This window comes from Rattus norvegicus, chromosome 6, assembly GCF_036323735.1.
Source record: "Rattus norvegicus strain BN/NHsdMcwi chromosome 6, GRCr8, whole genome shotgun sequence".
Lineage (NCBI taxonomy): Eukaryota > Metazoa > Chordata > Mammalia > Rodentia > Muridae > Rattus > Rattus norvegicus.
In genome coordinates, this window is record NC_086024.1 from 46,842,800 (window position 1) to 46,863,242 (window position 20,443).

A 20,443-nucleotide genomic window follows, 5' to 3' on the forward strand; every position below is an offset into this window, starting at 1 on the left:
TAACCAATTTACTCTCTGATCAGTAATACAGAAGAGAGCTAGTTTATCCATAGTCTTGCCCAGTCTCGGTATTATCATTTTTTTAACATTGAGGCCACCTGGTTGGATGTGTGATAGTTTCTCCTTTTGGTCTTAATTTGCATTTTCTTATGAGTAATGAACATGAATACATTTGCATTGATTACCTATTAAAACCCCATGTGGTATTGGGATTGGATTTAGGGATTCTTGTTCTACTACCCAACTACATCTTCTGTTTTCTCTCTCTTTTTAAAGACCACATGTCATGTAGCCCAGGCTGGCCTTGAACTTGCTTTGTAGTTGTACACGACTTTGAACTTCTGGTTCTCCTGCCTCAGGAGATTTCAGGTATGTATGTATGTGTGGCACCATATCCGGTTTTATGCAGAACTTTGTGCTGGCTTGGGAAACGATCCATCAACGGATCTGCATCTACCATCTGTTGAGCTACCCCCTTTTTACTCTGCATTTTGCTCAGTTGCCCAGGCTGGCGTTGGACTTATGATCCTCCTGCCCCAACCTCCCGAGGGGCTGGGATTAGAAAGCTACAGCACTGCCGTACTCTGCTGTCTTGTCTCTTGCCCGTTTTTAACTGTTCATTATTGGCTCATATCCAATCCTGGTTCCATAAGTCTGTTCCTGAGCAGAGTATCGTGAACACTTTTTGTCTTTTCTTTGTCTTGCTGATATTTCAATTACTGATTTATTTCCAGCCTCAGAGCCTGAGCTCATAGCCTGACATCATAGCCCTAAGACAATTTCTGAAGTAGCTATCGGATTATTCAGATTTTTCTATTTCTCTTTGTATATTCTTAAATAATATGTTTTCTTAAAAAAAAAGTCACTTTCTTTGAAAAATCCCAATGCAGCCTGGCAGTGGTGGCATAAGTCTATAATCATTTGAGAGGCAGAGGCAGGCAGATCTCTGAGTTCAGTCTGGTCTACAGATCAAGTTCCAGAACAGCCAGGACTACACAGAGAAAAGGAAAGGAAAGGAAAGAAAATCCAAATGTACAGGATTAGGGTTTCCATAAAACAGCCTCTCTCTCTCTCTCTCTCTCTCTCTCTTTCTCTCTCTCTCTCTTTCTCTCTTTCTCTCTTTCTCTCTTTCTCTCTGCCTATGACATTTCTGGTGATATAGATTATACTGGTCCATACTTTACTCTATATTATTCTATTTTGGTGTTGGTAATTCAACCCAGGGACTTGCAAATGTGCTTCTCTTCTTGATCAGTCTTTCCAGAGTTATTAGAATTGTCACTCTTAGAAAGAGCTGATACTGGTCTGTGGCAGCTTCCTGTCGAATGCTTGCTCTCCCTTTCCCTTGCTTTCTTTCTCAGTCTAACCTTTGTCTTCTTAAAAAAAAAAATGTGTGTGTGTCTGTATTAAAGATCCTTCTCGGTGAGACCTTTCCAGACCGCTGAGTTTCCAACTGAAACCACCTCTCTCACTGAATTTAACATGTCTTCCGTATTTCATTTTTATTTTATGTGTATGGATGTTTGGCCTGCAGGTATGTGTATATCATGTCTGTGCCTGGTATCCATGGAAGTCAATAGATGGCACCTGATCTCCAGGAACTAGAGTTACAGTTTTGAGCTGCCATGTGGGTGCTGGGAATCAAATTGAAACCTTGCAAGAGATGCCAGGGCTCTCTTAGCTGCTGAGCCATCTCTTCAACCCCATGAATTTCTTATTATTTTTTTTAAGGCTTTACTTATTTTATGTATGTGAGTACATCATCTCTGTCCTCAGACACATCAAAAGAAAGCATCAGATCCCATTACAGATGGCTGTGAGCCACCATGTGGTTGCTGGGAATTGAACTCAGGACCTCTGGAAGAGCAGTCAGTGCTCCTAACTGCTGAGTCATCTCTCCAGCCCCAATTTTCTTATTTTTGTTTCTTCCTACCACAGTATTGATATCAAAGTCAATCAGCCCCACTCTATCTAATACCTTCCATAAACTTCCAACTCCTAGCACATGGCGGCCCCGACGTGAGGGGAGGCACAATAGGTTTAGCTTCCTAAATAATGGGCCTTTATCTTTTTTAGTGCCTTCATTAATTTGCAAAAGGAAAAGTCCTCCTCTCCTAAGGGCTTGGAGATCCTTTCCCTCTAACATCTATAATATCAAGAGTTTCCTTTGTTCTCCAGGGTGCTGCAGCATCTTTGACCCACACCAGCCACCCCTGCTGGGGGCCTTATCAACTGGAATCTATATCAGCACTTCTCTGTGTCCCTGGAAGAATTTTTAGTATTTAAAAAACAAAACAAAACAAAACAAAAACCAGACTCTGGTGGCACAGGCCTTTAATCCCAACCATCAGGAGGCAGAGGCACATGTCTCTGACTTCAAGGACAGCCTGATCTACAAAGCGAGTTCCAAGACAGACAGGACTACTCAGACAAACCCTGTCTTGAAACAAACAAAAACAAATAAAATCTTCACAAAGGTGGAGTCTTATTCTGTTCACAGATCAATCTCTAAAAAAACCAAAAAAAAAAAAAAAAAAAAAAAAAAAACCAAAAAAAAAAAAACCCAAACAAACCCAATTTTGGTTTACAGAATCAAGCAAGGGATTAGTGTGTTCAACGAGGGAACAAGAGATAAATTTATCAAGAATTTATTACATGAGACATACTTATATTCACAGGCCGATATATACTTTTTACACAGGAGGAGGTGGAGGTACAAAAAAGTCAAGTCATAATTAGAAACTTGGTCTAAGAGCTGGGGATGTCGCTCAGTGATGTGGAGTACTTTGCTAGCATGTAGGAGAGTCTGGTTTCTAGGATCAGGGAAGAAAAAAAAAAAATCCAAATAGAAATCCAGCTCTAGCTCAACAATCTGAGTTCTCTACTTCAAAACATTGAGAATACATTTTGTAAAATCCAGAAGCAGGAAGTGCTAGCACACGTCTTTAATCTCAGCACTCAGAAAGCATAGGCAGGTGGATCTCAGTGAGTTCGAGGCCAGTTTGATCTCCTGAGCAGAATTCCAGGACAGCCACAGCTACAGAAACAAAATTCCAGAAAACCCGTGTAGGTCTGAGCTCTGTCTCTGGGGCCTGGTCTCGGTCCTGTATTGCCTGCTTGCAGCCTGGGTCTTGAGCCCGACAAAGACAGCACAGAAGACTCCTGGAACGCAAAGGCAGAGACAGTGTTTCTTGCCGGAGCGCTCTCCCCGGCTCTCCCGGAAGCGGTGCCTGGGTAGCGGTGTCAGCAGCGATGGACGTGGAGCAGATGGTAAGTACCTAGAGGTATGGGTCGAGCTCCAACTCGGGTTCCCTAACTGAAACAACCAAGGACAACTAGGAGGAGGAGGAGGGGAAGGAGCAGAGCCCGGAGGACGCGTCGGCTGGGGGCGGTGACCCGCATAGTGGGCGGAGCGAGGGGCGGCGGCCACGGGGCCCGGAACCTGGCTCCTAGTCCGCCCTGGGAGATGCGGTGGGTGGAGTGTTTGTTCACATGGACCGTGGGCCAGACAGAGGATGAAGCTGTGAGCTTGTGGGATAGCCACCCCCATGGCTCGTCTTCTTTAGAGGAGACCATCCAGTAAAGCTCCCTTTGATGCTGGGGCGCGTAAAGGAGAGCAGGACCTGGAACTTGGGATGCCTCCAAGTAATTCCTGTCAGTCTGTCTAGAGTACAAATTTCAGACATTCTAGTGTGCTTGCTATTTAGGGTTTCTATTGCTGCAATGAAACACTATGACCAAGAAGCAAGTTGGGGAGAAAAGGGTTTATTTGGCTAACATTTCTACATCATTTGTCAATCATCTAAAGAACAGGGCAGGAACTTGGAATCAGGAGCTGATGCAGAGGCTGTGGAAGGGTGCTGTTTACTGACTTACTCCTCATGACTTGGTCAACCTGCCAGGGTCTGTAAATCCTAGAACTACCAGCCCAGAGATGACACCACCCACATTGGGTCGGACCCTCCCTCACCAATCACTGATTAAGAAAGTGCCTTACAGGCCTACCTGCCACCTGATGGTATGGAGGTATTTTCTTAATTGAGCTTCCCTCCTCTCAGATGTCTTTAGCTTGTGTCAACTATCCAGCACATGTGCCCATACCTCATCATAAAAGTGGTCAGGATGCTCCTGAACTTTGCCTGCACTTTTAACATGATAGACATATTCAGTAATTGACCCATATGCCAAACACCAAAGAATTAGGAACCAATTAGGGACTCATGGTAGACAGTCAATACTATTTGTATTTATTACAAATGTAATAATGTGTCTAGATAATAAGTTGATAAAACTAAAATTATAACCCACCATGATCCGTCCATATAGACCAGGACCCTATGCTCCTTTTGCTTACAGTAGAACCCCCAAGTACCCAGTTAAACATCTAGTACACATGTAGTTGATATACCCTTTATATTGCTGGATGAATAAATCAAAATTTGGAACATCTACCTTATGATACATTCTCAGTGCCCCAAAGGGAAAGCCAACAGTGTTCTTAATCTTTGTGTGTTTGTTTTGCCTACACTGGGCTGTCTTTTCCTCCCTCAGCTCTTCGGGAAGTTTACCTATGTCTTTGTTTCCAATTTAGCCCCGCCCACCTTTCCTTCTTTGTTCTCACACTGCATATTTCAGTAGTTTTAGTAACAGAATAGTTATAGCATTTCTTACTGCTAAAGAAACTAAACTCTCCTTATTTATAATACTGTCTGATATATTTTTAGTTTTTCATGATTTTTTTTAATTTGGGGGGGGGGGATGATGAAATTGCCAGGAACACTGGAAGTAGAACTTAGAACCATGGGTTGGTTTAAGGTGCAGTGTGTTGGCCTGACAGTAACAGATTTCTGCCTTCCACAGAAAGCATTCACAGACCGCTGTTCTCAGTGCGCCGCTGTCTCCTGGGGCCTTACTGATGAAGGCAAATACTATTGTACCTCCTGCCACAATGTCACAGATGTAAGTAACATGGCATTCACGAACTTGATTATGTTTTTAAAATTGCAGTTTCAACCTGGTACATGGCCTGACTCCTAAAAACTGAATCCACATCACTCACTCAGTGGCTGAATTCCAAGAATAGAAACAGCCTTGGATAAGAACTTTGCAAATTAGACTGGAGATGAACTTTTCAAGTCAGCATCGAGTCACATTTTTTCATTTCATTTATACTGTGTATGTACGAGGTTTTGTTGTTGGTTTTTTGTTTGTTTGGTTTTGGTGTTTTTGAGACAGGTTTTCTCTATGTAACAGCCTCGGGTGTCTTGGAACTTGCTTTTAGACCTGGCTGGCCTAGAACTCACAGAGATCTGCTTAACTCTGCCTCCTGAATGCTGGGATTCACACCCAGTTTGAAGTATTTAGCATTATACTTGAAGGATATTTTTATTAGTTTTTAACATGTTGTACCAGCTTAGAGATTTGGAGGACAGAATGTTAGAATGGTGGGGGACTGTTGGGTGTATTGGAAACATTCTTCCTTACCAAATATCTTTGTGTAGTTCCTTACACCCTACCAAGTACTTTCTCATCCATTATGTAATTCCTGCCTCACAACAACCTGTGAGATACAATGTATCTCACAGATAGACAGAGCAAGCAGGGCTCATGAGTCATTAGTGGTTTTTGTTGTTCTCGTTTTAAGACAGAGTCTGACTGTGTAGGCTCCCACTCAGAGAGCCAAGAGAGCTAGGATCAAAGCCATACACCACCACACCTGACACTAGATGAGTTCGTGGCTAATGCCAGAGGAGTGCAAAGATTTTGGATAGGACTTTGTATTAGTCAGGGTTCTCTAGAGTCACAGAACTCATGGGTAGTTTCTATATAGTAAGGGAATTGGTTGATGACTTACTGTCTGTAGTCCAACTCCCCAACAATGATCAGCAGCAGCTATGAATGGAAGTCCAAGAATCTAGCAGTGGCTTAGTCCCACAAGGCAGGGTGGTGGAGAAGAGAGAGAATCTTCCTTCTTCCAATGTCCGTAGGTCTCCAGCAGGACATGTGTCTCAGATTAAAGGTGTGTACTACCGTGCTTGGATCTGGGACTTGGTTTGTCCCAGATGACCTTGAACTCAGAGATCTCCTTGCCTTAAGTCTGCTGGGATTTATAGCCACTATGCCTCATGATTTCCATGCCAAGATCCAGGTCAGAAACTTATATCTCCCAGCCTCAAGGTCTGGATCACAGGTGAGCCCTCCAATTCTGGATTGTAGATCATTCCAGATATAGTCAAGTTGACAACCAGGAATAGCCATTACAATCCACCCCTTGTCAACTTGACACAAATAACATCTCATGTCCACCTGAAATAACAAAGTCATGAATACACCTAACATGATATAACTATTCCCTGAACAATTGCAAATGCATTTGTAATTTACAATGGGGCAATGTCCCTTGGGAACATTCCTTTAGTATCTCAACTTAAATACCAATTGATGTTAAGGAAATTGGAAGAAAGACAAATATATTCTTTTTATTTTAAAGATTTATTTATTTCATATACATGAGTAAACCGTAGCTTTTTTCAGACACACCAGAGGAGGGCATCGGATCCCATTACAGATGGTTGTGAGCCACTATGTGGTTGCTGGGAATTGAACTCAGGACCTCTGGAAGAGCAGTCAGTGCTTTTAACTGCTGAGCCATCACTCCAGCCTGACAAATATGTTCTTAAGGAAATAAAACAGAAGTATTCATATTACTTTATAATTCTGGTCATGTAGCCTTAGCTGGCATTTATAACAACCTTCCTCTATACCCATTCTGTATTTCTTCTACGCTCTGCAAGCCCCTCAGCAGATCTTGGCTCTTTTCCTGGAGGAGTGACCCATACCTTCATTCCTGATGGGTCTGTGCCCATTGCCATCCTGCTTGGATTAGGCTGTTGTAGTTTCCCATTGACTTTAATCACAGGACATGGTAGTACCAAGAGATGTCCTAAGGGATCTCCTGCACTCTAGACATAATCCTTCTTACCTCCATTGTGGAGAGGCAATCCAATTTCCCCATGGTAATCTGAATCTATCACCCCTCCTAATGCTGTTATTCCTTTCTTAGCCTGTTGGTTTAAGGGCATTAAAAGCCCAAAATGACCAGGGGGAAGTCTGAGCTTCCAGTTCAATGTGGTGGTCACCCCCTCTCTGGAACCAAAACCTCTAGGCCAACAGAACCGAGAGTTGTGGGGACAGGAAGCAAACATTTTCCTAGAGGGTCACTAGGCATGATCGTGAGTGGAGCTATTCCCTTTTCCACCCCTTGATTCTTGGACCCATGGATTCTGGCTATGGGAGAAACTGTACCATGTATTGAATGCTGATTCAAAGCATATACTCCCTTCTGAAGAACTTTGCCCCAGCCCTCCATGCTGCTGCCACCTAATTGGCATTGTAACTGTATCATTAAAAGGCCATTCCATCTTCCTATCAGACCAGCTGCTTCAGGATGGTGGGGAACATGGTAAGACCAGTGGATTCCATGATCATGGGCCCACGTCATACTTCTCTGGCTGTGAAATGAGTTCCTTGGTCAGAAGCAGTACTGTATGGAATACCATGATGGTGGATAAAGCATTCTGTAAGTCCATGGATGGTGGTTTTGGCAGAAGCATTATGTGCAGGAAAGGTAAATCCATAACCAGAATAATTATCTACTCCAGTAAGAACAAAACATTGTTCTTTCCACGGAGAAAATGGTCTAATGTAGTCAACTGCCACCAGGTTGCTGGCTGGTCACCTCAAGGAATGGTGCCATATGTCTTTGCTGTTGGCAGATATGGCATTCAGCAGCAGCTGTAGCCAGGTCAGCCTTGGTGAGTGGAAGTCCATGTTGTTGAGCCCAAGTATAACCCCCATCTCAGCCACCCTGGCCACTTTGTTCATGTGCCCATTGAGCAATGACAGGGATGGCTAGAGAAAGAGGCTGACAGTCCACAGAATGGGTCCTCTTATCCACTTGATTATTGAACTCCTCCTCAGCTGGTCACCTTTTGGTGAGCATTTCAATGGGACACAAATATCTTCACATCCTTTGCCCATTTGGAGAGATCTATCCACGTACTTTTTCCCCAGATGTCTTTCTCACCAATTTTCCAGTCATGATCTTTCCAAGTCCCTGACCATCCAGCCAATCCATTGGCTGCAGCCCATGAGCCAGTGAACAGTCATACATCTGGCCATTTCTTCTTCCAAACAAACTGTAATAACATGTGTACTGCCCGATATTTTGCGCACTGTGAAGATTTTCCTTCACTTGTATCTTTTAGGGTTGTCCCGGAAAGGGGTTATAATGCTGCAGCTGTCCACTCTGGGTGGTGCCCACATAACGTGCAGAGTCATCAGTAAACCAGGTCCTAGTCTTCTCTTCTTCAGTCAGCCGATCACAGGGAACACCGCAACAGGCTATACGCACATGCTTGGCAGCAGATGGCCTTGTCACAGGAGTAGAGACCATGGATATTTGAGCAACTTCTTTATATAACTTCCTTGTGCTTTCAGGACCTGCTCAGGCCAATCATGTATATACCACTTCCATTTGATAATAGACCGCCGCTGTGCGCGTCCTACTTTATGAGTTGGAGGGTCTGATAACACCCAGCTCATAATCACAGTTCAGGTCACGTGGTAACCTGCTGTCCTATTGTCAAACATTCAGTTTCCACTAAGGCCCAATAGCAAGCCAAGAACTGTTTTTCAAAGGGAGAATAGTTGTCTGTGGATGATGGGAGAGCTTTGCTCCAAAATCCCAAAGGCCTCTTCTGTGATTCACCTACAGGGGCCTCCAGAGGCTCCAAACAGCATCTCTATCTGCCACCACCATCTCAAGTACCACAGGGTCGGCTGGATCACATGGTCCACGGGCAGAGCAGCCTGCACAGCAACCTGGACCTGCTGAAGAGCCTCCTCCTGTTCCAAGCCCCACACAAAGCAAGCAGCTTTCCGAGTCACTTGGTAAATGGTCTGAGTAACACACCCAAGTGAGGACTGTGCTGTCTCCAGAATCCAAATGGACCCACTAAAGGTTGTGCTTCTTTTTTGGTGGTGGGAGGGGACAGGTGCAATAACTTTCACCTTAGAAGGAATATCTCTGTGTGCCCCACACCACTTTGACTCCTAAGAATTTCACTGATGTAGATGGTCCTTCAATTTTGGCTGAATTTATTTCCCATTCTCTGATACACATTTGTGTTACCAATGAGTTCAAAGTGGTTGCTACTTCTAAGTCTTCTAACCCCATCACACCTATTTCTTTTTTTTTTCTTTTATTGGATTATTTTTATTTACATTTCAAATGTTATTCCCTTTCCCAGTTTCTCGGACATATGCCCCCTATTCCCTCCTCCTCCCCTTCTTCTATTCTTCATAAGGGTGTTCTCCTCACTATCCACCCTGCCTTCATGCCCCCCCCCAACATTCCCCTACACTGGTGGTCCAACCTTGGTAGGACCAAGGGCTTCTCCTTCCACTGGTGCCCAACAAGGCCATCCTCTGCTACATATGCAGCTGGAGCCATGGGTCAGTTCATGTGTGGTCTTTTGGTAGTGGTTTAGTCCCTGGAAGCTCTGGTTGGTTGGCATTGTTCTAATGTGTTTGCAGACCTCTTCAGCTCTTTCAATCCTTTCTCTAATTCCTCCAACAGGGATGCTGTTCTCAGATCAATGGTTTGCTGCTAGCATTCACCTCTGTATTTGACATGCTCTGACTGTGTCTCTCAGGAGACATTTATATCTGGTTCTTGTCAGTATGCACTTCTTAGCTTCATCAATCTTATCTAGATTTGGTTACATGTGGAGCAGGCTCTGAATAGCCGGCCATTCCTTCAGTCTCCGCTCCAAACTTCGCCTCCATATCCCCTCCTATGGATATTTTTGTTCCCCCTTTTAAGAAGCACTGAAGCATCTGCACTTGGTCATCCTTCTTCTTGAGCTTCATGTGGTCTGTGGATTGTATCTTGGGTAATTCGAGCTTTTGGTCTAATATCCACTTATCAGTGAGTGCATACCATGTGTGTTTTTCTGTGATTGGGTTACCTCACTCAGGATGATATTTTCCAGTTCCATCCATTTGCCTATGAATTTCATGATGTCGTTATATTTAATAGCTGAGTAATACTCCATTGTGTAAATGTACCACATTTTTTGAATCCATTCTTCTGTTGTAGGGCATCTGGTTCTTTCCAGCTTCTGGCTATTATAAATAAGGCTGCCATGAACATAGTGGAGCATGTGTCTTGCGCTTCCTAGGTAAGCGCTCTACCACTGAGCTAAATCCCCAGCTCCGCATGTGTCCTTTTTATATGTTGGGGCATCTTTTGGGTATATGCCCAAGAGAGGTATTGCTGAGTCCTCAGGTAGTGCAATGTCCAATTTCCTGAGGAACCTCCACACTGATTTCCAGAGTGGTTGTACCAGTTTGCAATCCCACCAACAATGGAGGAATGTTCCTCTTTCTCCACATCCTCACCAGCATCTGTTGTCACCTGAGTTTTCGATCTTTGCCATTCTGACTATGTGAGGTAGAATCTCAGGGTTGTTTTGATTTGCATTTCCCTGATAACTAAGGATGTTGAGCATTTCTTTAGGTACTTCTTAGCCATTCGATATTCCTCAGCTGAGACTTCTTTGTTTAGCTCTGTACACCATTTTTTAATAGTGTTATTTGGCTCTCTGGAGTCTAACTTCTTGAGTTCTTTGTTTATTTTGGATATTAGCCCTCTATCTGTTGTAGGATTGGTAAAGATCTTTTCCCAATCTGTTGGTTGCTGTTTTGTCCTAATGACAGTGTCCTTTGCCTTACAGAAGCTTTGCAGTTTTATGAGGTCCCATTTGTCCATTCTTGATCTTAGAGCATAAGCCATTGGTGTTTTGTTCAGGAAATTTTCCCCAGTGTCCATGTGATCGAGACTCTTCCCCACTTTTTCTTCTATTAGTTAGAGTGTATCTGGTTTGATGTGGAGGTCCTTGATCCACTTGGACTTAAGCTTTGTACAGGGTGATAAGAATGGATCAATTTGCATTCTTCTACATGCACCATTTTGTTGAAAATGCTATCTTTTCCATTGGATGGTTTTAGCTCCTTTGTCAAAGATCAAGGGACCATAGGTGTATGGGTTCATTTCTGTGTCTTCAATTCTATTCCACTGATCTCCCTGCCTGTCTCTGTACTAATACCATACAGTTTTTTTTTTTTAAATAACTATTGCTCTGTAATACAGCTTGAGGTCAGGGATGGTGATTACCCCAGAAGTTCTTTTATTGTTGAAGATAGTTTTCGCTATCCTGGGTTTTTTGTTATTCCAAATGAATTTGCAAATTGATCTTTCTTTTTTTAATTGTGTCATGTTTTAGACCCGCACCCACATACACACCTTCTGAGCACTCTCTCTTTTTTTTTTTAAAGATTTATTTATTATATGTAAGTACACTGTAGCTGTCTTCAGACACACCAGAAGAGGACATCAGACCTCATTACAGATGATTGTGAGCCACCATGTGGTTGCTGGGATTTGAACTCAGGACCTCTGGAAGAGCAGTCTGTGCTCTTAACCACTGAGCCATCTCTCCAGCCCCCAAATTGATCTTTCTAACTCTATGAAGAATTGAGTTGGAATTTTGATGGGGGATTGCATTGAATCTGTAGATTGCTTTTGGCAAAATGGCCATTTTTACTATATTAATCCTGCCAATCCATGAGCATGGGAGACCTGAGATCTTCTTCAATTTCTTTCTTCAGAGACTTGAAGTTCTTGTCATACAGATTGTTCACTTGCTTGATTAGAGTCACAACGCATTTTATATTATTTATGACTATTGTGAAGGGTGTTATTTCCCTAATTTCTTTCTCAGCCTGTTTATCCTTTGAGTAGAGGAAGGCCACTGATTTGTTTGAGTTAATTTTATATCTAGTCACTTTGCTGAAGTTGTTTATCAGGTTTAGTAGTTCTCTGGTGGAACTTTTGGGGCCACTTAAGTATATTATCATATCATCTGCAAATAGTGATCTGACTTCTTCCTTTCCAATTTGTATCCCTTTGACCTCCTTTCGTTGTCTGATTGCTCTGGCTAGAACTTCAAGAACTATGTTGAATAAGTAGGGAGAGAGTGGGCAGCCTTGTGTAGTCCCTGATTTTAGTGGGATTGCTTAAAGTTTCTCTCCATTTAGTTTAATGTTAGCTACTGGTTTGCTGTATATGGCTTTTACTATGTTTAGGTATGGGCCTTGAAATCCTGATCTTTCCAGTACTTTTATCATGAAGGAGTGTTGAATTTGGTCAAATGCTTTCTCAGCATCTAATGAGATGATCATGTGGGTTTTTTTCTTTGAGTTTGTTTATATAGTAGATTATGTTGATGGATTTCCGTATATTGTACCATCCCTGCATCCCTGGGATGAAGCCTACTTGATCATGATGGATGATTGTGTTCTTAGATTTGGTTTGCAAGTATTTTATTGATTATTTTTGCATCAATATTCATAAGGGAAATTGGTCTGAAGTTCTCTTTGTAGATTTGGTTTGCAAGTATTTTATTGATTATTTTTGCATCAATATTCATAAGGGAAATTGGTCTGAAGTTCTCTTTGTTTGTTGGGTCTTCATGTGGTTTAGGTATAAGACTAATTGTGACTTCATAGAAGGAATTCGGTAGTGCTCCATCTGTTTCAATTTTATGGAATAGTTTGGATAATATTGGTATGAGGTCTTCTATGAAGGTCTGATAGAATTCTGCACTGAACCCATCTAGTCCTGGGCTCTTTTTGATTGGGAGACTTTTAATAACTGCTTCTATTTCTTTAGGAGTTATGGTGTTGTTTAGATGGTTTATCTGTTCCTGATTTAACTTTGGTACCTGGTATTTGTCTAGAAAATTGACCATTTCCTCCAGATTTTCTAGTTTTGTTGAATATAGGCTTTTGTATTAGGAGCTGTTTTTTTTTTTGGATTTCCTCAGATTCTGTTGTTATCTCTCCCTTTTCATTTCTGATTTTGTTAATTTGTGTACACTCTCTGTGCCCTCTGGTTAATTTGGCTAAGGGTTTATCTATCTTGTTGATTTTCTCCAAGAATCAGCTCCTGGTTTTGTTGATTTTTTTTTAATAGTCTTTTTGTTTCTACTTGGTTGATTCCAGCCCTGAGTTTGGTTATTTCCTGCCTTCTAGTCCTCTTGCGTGTATTTGCTTCTTTTTGTTCTAGATTTTTTTAGGTGTGCTGTCAAGCTGCTAATGTATGTTCTCTCCAGTTTCTTTTTGGAGGCACTCAGAGCTGTGAATTTTCCTCTTAGCACAGCTTTCATTGTGTCCCATAAGTTTGGGTGTGTTGTGCCTTCATTATCATTACATTCTAAAAAGTCTTAAATTTCTTTATTTCTTCCTTGACCACGTTATCATTGAGTAGAATGTTGTTCAACTTCCATGTATATGTGGACTTTCTGTCGTTTTTGTTATTGAAGATCAGCCTTAGTCCATGGTGGTCCGATAGCACGCATGGGATTATTTCTATCTTCCTGTATCTGTTGAGGCCTGTTTTGTGACCAATTATATGGTCAATTTTGGAGAAGGTACCATGAGGTGCTGAGAAGAAAGTATATCCTTTTGTTTTAGGATAGAATGTACTATAAATATCTGTTAAGTCCATTTGGTTCATAACTTCTGTTAGTTTCTCTATGTCTATGTTTAATTTCTGTTTCCATGATCTGTCCATTGATGAGAATGGGGTGTTGAAATCTCATACTATTATTGTGTGAGGTACAATGTATGATTTGAGCTTTAGTAAGGTTTCTTTTATGAATGTAGTTGCCCTTGCATTTGGAGCACAGATATTTAGGATTAAGAGTTCATCTTGGGGGTTGGGGATTTAGCTCAGTGGTAGAGCGCTTGTCTAGCAAGCGCAAGTCCCTGGGTTCGGTCCCCAGCCCAGGAAAAAAAAAAAAAAAAAAAAAAAAAGAAAGAGTTCATCTTGGTGGATTTTTCCTTTGATGAATATGAAGTGTTCTTCCTTATCTTTTTTGATGACTTTTGGCTAAAAGTCGATTTTATTTGATATTAGAATGGCTACTCCAGCTTGTTTCTTCAGACCATTTGCTTGGAAATTTGTTTTCCAGCCTTTTAGTGTCTGTCTTTGTCTCTGAGGTGTGTTTCCTCTATGTGGCAAAATGCTGGGTCCCCTTTATGTATCAAGTCTGTTAGTCCTTGTCTGTTTACTGGGGAATTGAGTTCATTGATGTTAAGAGATATTAAGGAATAGTTATTGTTGCTTTCTGTTATTTTTGTTGTTTGAGGTGAAATTATGTTTGATTTTGTTGTAAGGAGATTACTTTCTTGCTTTTTCTAGGGTGTAATTTCCCTCCTTGTGTTGGAATTTTCCATCTATTATCCTTTGTAGGGCTGGATTTGTAGAAAGACATTGTGTAAATTTGGTTTTGTCATGGACATCTTGGTTTCTCCATCTATGTTAATTGAGAGTTTTGCAGGATACAGTAACCTGGGATGGCATTTGTGTTCTCTTAGGATCTGTATGACATCTGTCTAGGATCTTCTGGCTTTCATAGTCTCTGTTGAGAAGTCTGGTGTAATTCTAACAGGTTTGCCTTTATATATTACTTGACCTTTTTCCCTTACTGCTTTTAATATTCTTTCTTTGTTTTGTGCATTTGGTGTTTTGACTATTATGTGACAGGAGGAATTTCTTTTCTGGTCCAATCTATTTGGAGTTCTGTAGGTTTCTTGTATATTTATGGGCATCTCTTTCTTTAGGTTAGGGAGGTTTTCTTCTATGATTTTGTTGAAGATATTTACTGGCCACCACACCTGTTTCTTAAACTAGAGATTGTCACGCTGTACTGTGTAATCATGGTAAACAAGGTTATCTCCACACTGAAAGTTCCAGGTCCTGTTCTAGTCAGCACATCTTACCTTTAGGCCAGTACCCAAAGTGCGGACAGCCTGATGCTGGACTAGCTAAACATGCCTCGACTGTTCTTCCTCACAGGGAAGGATTTGCTAGAAGTGCAGAGCCAAGAAGGAGTAAGCACTGCCCTCAGCATTTAATCAGAAAGTCTAGTTGGGGCAGAAGAGAGACTGTGTCCCAACATAGAGTATGATAGGGGCTGACTTGCCTTCCTACCTCAGACAAAGATGCGAAACAACAGAAGACCCTTTAAGATACATAACTAATTTAGCAGATGACTCAGTTCCACAAAGCACTTTGCTTTTATAAAAAGTGTGTGTATGTATGGGTATGTGCATGTACATGTGAGTGTAGGTGCCTATGGAGTCCAGCAGGGGGGAGCTGGGTTTGAGATGTTTGTGAGTTGATGATTGGTGGGGAACCCAAGGGTCTTCTGCAAGACCTATGCATGCTCTCAGCCCTGAATCATCTCCCCATCCCCATACAGGTGTGTTCCTTTGAGGTGGCTTCTTCAGTCTATAGCTCAAATGCTTGTTTGCTTCCCTGTTAGTCAGACAGGATATTACCCCAGTATATACTTAACCAAAAGCACTGGGGAATGGTGGAGTGATAATCTCCTTGATCATGGCAATGGAGACACGTCCCATCAAGATATGCAAATACTCAGGTACACAAATCCGTCAGATTGGACACTTGAAATGTATGCAGTTTATCCTGTGCTTTGATGCTCATCGAGGTTCCAGTGGCTTAGTCAGTGTTAATTTTATAGTGCAGTTCAGATGTAAACATAGTGAAGGAGCCTCCATTTGCAGGTGGAGTCAGGGCACTAATTTCATAGGAATTGAACAGCTGTAACTAATGGCTTCTTTTATTTCTGTCTTTGATGTTTCTTGGTTGGGACTGATTAAGTCAACTACCATCATTTTTAGTTTGAAAGAATATAATATTACTACCAAGCTTCATATTTAAGAGTCTCAACCCAAGGGAGTGAGAATGTACAGTTCTTAAAAGTGGATGACATTTTTTTTCTTTTCTTCCTGTTCAGTGGCATGATCTAGAACATTCTGTGTGCTGGACAAGTGTCCTATTAACTATATCCCTGGTCTCAATGTGTTTTTGTAAAAGGCTGTGTGAGTCTGAGAAGCTGCCCTCCACACCATAGGCAAGCCTGAGTGAAGTTACTCTGGGCTTTACACTAGCCCAGGCATATTCAACACATAGAAGAGTGTACAGCTGTGCTTCCTGGAGCTGTGTAGTATGGTGCTGTTGAAATCAGTGGGCGAAGAATGACTAGTGAGTCAGTAGCCTGGAACGCCTGTTCCAGAGGCTGCGATAGAGCTCTCCTGTCCTGACAGCCTGCTTCTCTCCTCTCCCCTCAGTTCACTGTGTGTGATTCTTCAAGTTCTTGGCACTGTGTACAATCCCAGGAAAGCCTTCTGAGTGGAAAGCTTTTTTCCTGGTGTGTTTTAGTCAGGAAAAAGAACTTAGGGTCCTTAATCTGGCCAGTTTAGATGGCACATATTTTTATAAGTCCTTAAGCATTTAATATCAAGTATGGGCTTAAATTATGTGAGTTTAATAATTTTTGTAAGAATAGTGCATGTTGAAAACTATGTAAGTGGAAGCCCAAGTGCCCAGCACTCTGAGCAGCTCCTGTCCCGACTTTTGTTTTTCTGTGTAGGGAAAGGGAAAGGAAACTTTAAGTCTCACTGAGTATTTTTCTTCATGGTTTCTACTACGTTGTTCAAAGTATCACAGATTTCTGTTAAGTATTGAATATGCCACAGTCTAATTATGGGGATGTTTAGCCTTCCCTAGTTCTTGTTCTGTGTCTTACATAGTTTGAGAGTGTGAAGCCCCTTCTCACTTCTTACATGTTTTACTGTCTTTTCTGGATAATGGTGTTGTGCTGTTTTGGCATGACTTCTCACCATATCCTCTTTAGTATACCATAGTGTTTTGAAAACAGTATCTGCACCCAGAAATGTATTGTTAGAGGCATGCCTCTTACTGTGTTTGAGATGGGTTTCATGTAGCCCAGGCTGGCTCTGGGGGCTTGAACATGTTCGGGCATGTTAGGTTGGTGGGGTACTCCTCAGCTTATGCCTTTTACTCTTATGAGACTCACTCTGCTGCAGGTGGTAGAGCCTGGAACGAGAGCTCAAAGGACAGGGCATTCCCAGGCTATCTGGAACCCTCCTCCCTCATTCTCAGTTTTTAAATTTAGAAAAGTTTATTAATATTATTTACTATTTAAAATTTTTTACTTTTATCCAGAAATGAGACTCAGTATTTTGTTTTTAGTTGCAAGAAAGTCAATCTGAGATAATTGCCCTTGATAGCCATTGGTACCAATCAGTTTGTTATGAACGGTACTATTACCATTTTAAAGTGCTTTTATGGAAATAAAAAGTGCTTTTATTTTATTTATTTTATTTTTTTCAGATAAGGTCTTACTTTGTAATGCTGTCTGGCCTGGAACTCACTTATGTAGACCAGGTTTGCCCTGCTTCTGATCCCTAGTGCTGGGATTAAAGGCATGCTCCCCACACCCATGGTAGTAATTTTGTAAATGAAATCCTTTCTGAATTAATGTTCACACAACCATGCTGAAAGAGGATGAGCCTCCCTGTGTGGCAGGCATTAGCCATGGCAGGGAGTCAGGAAATTGGTTGTTTTTGTTGTCCCTTGTTTATTTTCAGGGAGGGTCTATGTAGCACAGGTTGGCCTTAAACTCTTGATCTTCCTGCCTTCACCGCCTAAGTGCTTGGATTATGAGCTTGTGCCACTATCCCTAACCACACATTGTTTTCATGTTAAAGTGTATTTTGCACAGATAAAAAATGAGTATATTTTATTTTTGGTTTTGTTTGATTCCCCTTATTTTTTAAAAATTTAAATAAAAGCTTTTAATACATCTTTGTTTTGTTTTGCTGTTGTTTTCAAGATATGGTTTCTCTGGGTAGCCCTGGCTGTCCTGGAACTTGCTCTGTAGACCAGGCAAGCCTCAAATTCAAAAATCTGACTGTCTCTGCTTTCCAAATGCTGGGATTAAAGTTATGCACCACCTTGTCCAGCTTTTTAAATTTAAATTTAATTGCATTATAATCTCATAATTTAGGTAAGGGTTTGTTTGTTTGGTTACTGTGTAATTGTCTCTTTTAGGAACCAATGTTTTGAATGAGAAAGTAGAATAAAGATTGACTGTCAGAGTAAGGCTTCGCACTCTCGGTCCGGCACTCTCAGTGTGCACTTGGGAGGTGAGTTTCAAGGTACAGAGCTTTCCTCCTCATGGCCTGTCTTTGTTTCCTGCAGCGATCCGAGGAAGTCGTGAGCACTGCAGTTATCCCTAACACCAAGATCAACTCCATTAGCAGGGGCCTGAGACAGAGAAGCAAGCATGGTGAGTACCGATGCCCACAGCAAGGCTCCCTCACACGTTCCTTCATGAGGACATAGACGAAAGTCCAAGTTATTAAAGTCCAGTTGCTGCTGGGGGTACACTCGGGAGCAAATGCGCTGAAGTATGTGTTGTCCGTAGGCTGCTCTTCTGCAGGGGCAGCTGTCCCGCAGAAGGTAGTAACAGTGTCAGCTGTCTGAACCTGGCCTGTGTCTTGTGCTGTGCTATAGTGATGTGATTGTCTGAAATGGTTCAGCTGAGTGCCTCTCAGATTGGGCTAGCTCAATGCCATCCATGTTCACCTTTTGAACACTGTTTCTCACGTTGAATTTTGAACATACCTTTTTAAAACAGGAAAGATTATTTTTTCCTAAGATAGCTATAGCATGAGTACTGATTCAGTGAATTCTTTTTTTTTTTTTTTTTTTGGTTCTTTTTTTCGGAGCTGGGGACCGAACCCAGGGCCTTGTGCTTCCTAGGTAAGCGCTCTACCACTGAGCTAAATCCCCAGCCCCAATTCAGTGAATTCTTACAGTGGGCCATTATTGAGAAGGATCTGAAAATATCCAGCTGGTGTTTTTATATTTTTGTGACTAACTAGGACCAGATAGATTGTCAAGTGGAAACCCACTGACCTAATGATATGGTAAATAGTTCTACAAAAGGTCGCTGTCAAGGTATGTATCCAAATGTATATGTGGTGACATGTGTATGAACATACATATATGGACATACATGAAATATATATATGTGAAATCCTTAGATAAATAACAGAGAGAATGCTCAAATACACAGATTTCTGTTTAAGCTTTAATAGTAACTTTAAAAGAAATGATTATTTTATATTTATGTATGTTGGTATTTTTCTGTATATGCAGGTGCCCTTAGAGGGCAGAGGACTGTGTTATAGATGGTTGTGACCCCACCATGTCGATGCTGGGAACGGCGCCCAGGTCCTCTTCAAGAGCAGCTAGTGCTCTTTCATCACTGACCCGTCCACCTCTCCAGCCCAATAGTGACTTTTTAATAGGCTAAAACTTGGTTGATTATTATTCAGTTTTATTAGAGTAAAACACGATTAGTTGTAACTTAGATATGTAAATAGTTAAAGTGTATAGTTCAGGTTTAAATGTCTACGGAACCTTGGATGGTGCATTAGGTGGTGTCTCCTAGTCAATGCCAGAGTCATGGCATTGTCACCTGTGAAAGAAAACCATTTACCAATATATGTAGGAGAGTACAGAGAAAGTTAAATGCAACATCGTCAGTGTCTAACTTTGTATGACAGTATGTGGGAACCTTGTCCATGCATACCACTTGGAGGGTTTATCCTGTTCGCCTCTGCATGCATCAGAAATGATTGGCTTTTTTTATATTTAAGACTCTGCCCTTCACTGATATTCTGGTGGGTGGAAGGAGTTGGAGTCTTCAGGGTGTGCAGAGAAGCTGTGTGGGAGTCAGTAACAAACTTCAGAAGCCATGTGTGAGAAATTTTGATAGTGTGCTTTTGAATGAATTTCTGTGTTTGCCTGGCTATGGCAGGTAAAATCAAGGGTCTTCACCCACTGTAGCATTGTCTGCAATTGGTTGTTACCATAGCTAAACATATAATTCTGACTGCTCTGGCAATTTCTTTATGATCTCTTACCTCATAAGAATGGTCCATTTGAAATATTCAGGAGCTGGGAAATGGCTCTCTCAGTGAAGTACCTGACATACAAGCACTGGAGGTCAGAGCCTCAAAACACATGTACAAGTGGCTAATTATGCCATGCTCCTTGTGACCTCAGTACTGGGAGGGATGGATTCAGGTAGATCTGCAAAGCTCACTGGCCAGCCATCCTCACCAAATCCACGGGTTTCAAATTCACTGGGAAACCCCATTTAAAAAGCTAAAGGTGGAAGGGCTGGAGAGATGGGACAGCAGGGAAGAGCATTTTGCCAACACCCACATGATGGCTTACAGCTGACAGTAGTTTGAGTTTCAGGGGATCGGATGGTTTCTTCTGGCTTCTGTGGGCACCTGGTTTTCCTATGTGGTACATATACATACATTCAGGTAGAACACCCATATACATGAAACGAAATAATAGTAATTTTTAAAGGATTTAGAGTGATCAAGGAAGACCCTGTCATTG

General features: G+C 41.7%; 1 protein-coding gene across 7 annotated transcripts in view; it reads left to right on the forward strand.

Moving 5' to 3' along the window:
• Positions 1–2,771: 2,771 nt before the first annotated feature.
• Positions 2,772–20,443, forward strand: part of Taf1b (TATA-box binding protein associated factor, RNA polymerase I subunit B) — a 77,639-nt gene continuing 59,967 nt past the window's right edge. The window contains exons 1-4 of one of the 7 annotated variants that reach the window (XM_039112970.2): positions 2,772–3,270; positions 3,809–4,018; positions 4,861–4,959; positions 18,221–18,308. In XM_039112970.2, the coding sequence (XP_038968898.1) occupies positions 3,935–4,018; positions 4,861–4,959; positions 18,221–18,308 (271 nt within the window). In that variant the 5' untranslated portion in view covers positions 2,772–3,270; positions 3,809–3,934. Of the gene's footprint in view, positions 3,271–3,808; positions 4,019–4,860; positions 4,960–5,026; positions 9,023–18,220; positions 18,309–20,443 lie in introns of those variants that run through there. The other 6 variants (XM_063262521.1, XM_063262520.1, XM_006239995.5 and 3 more) reach the window with 6 other exon arrangements.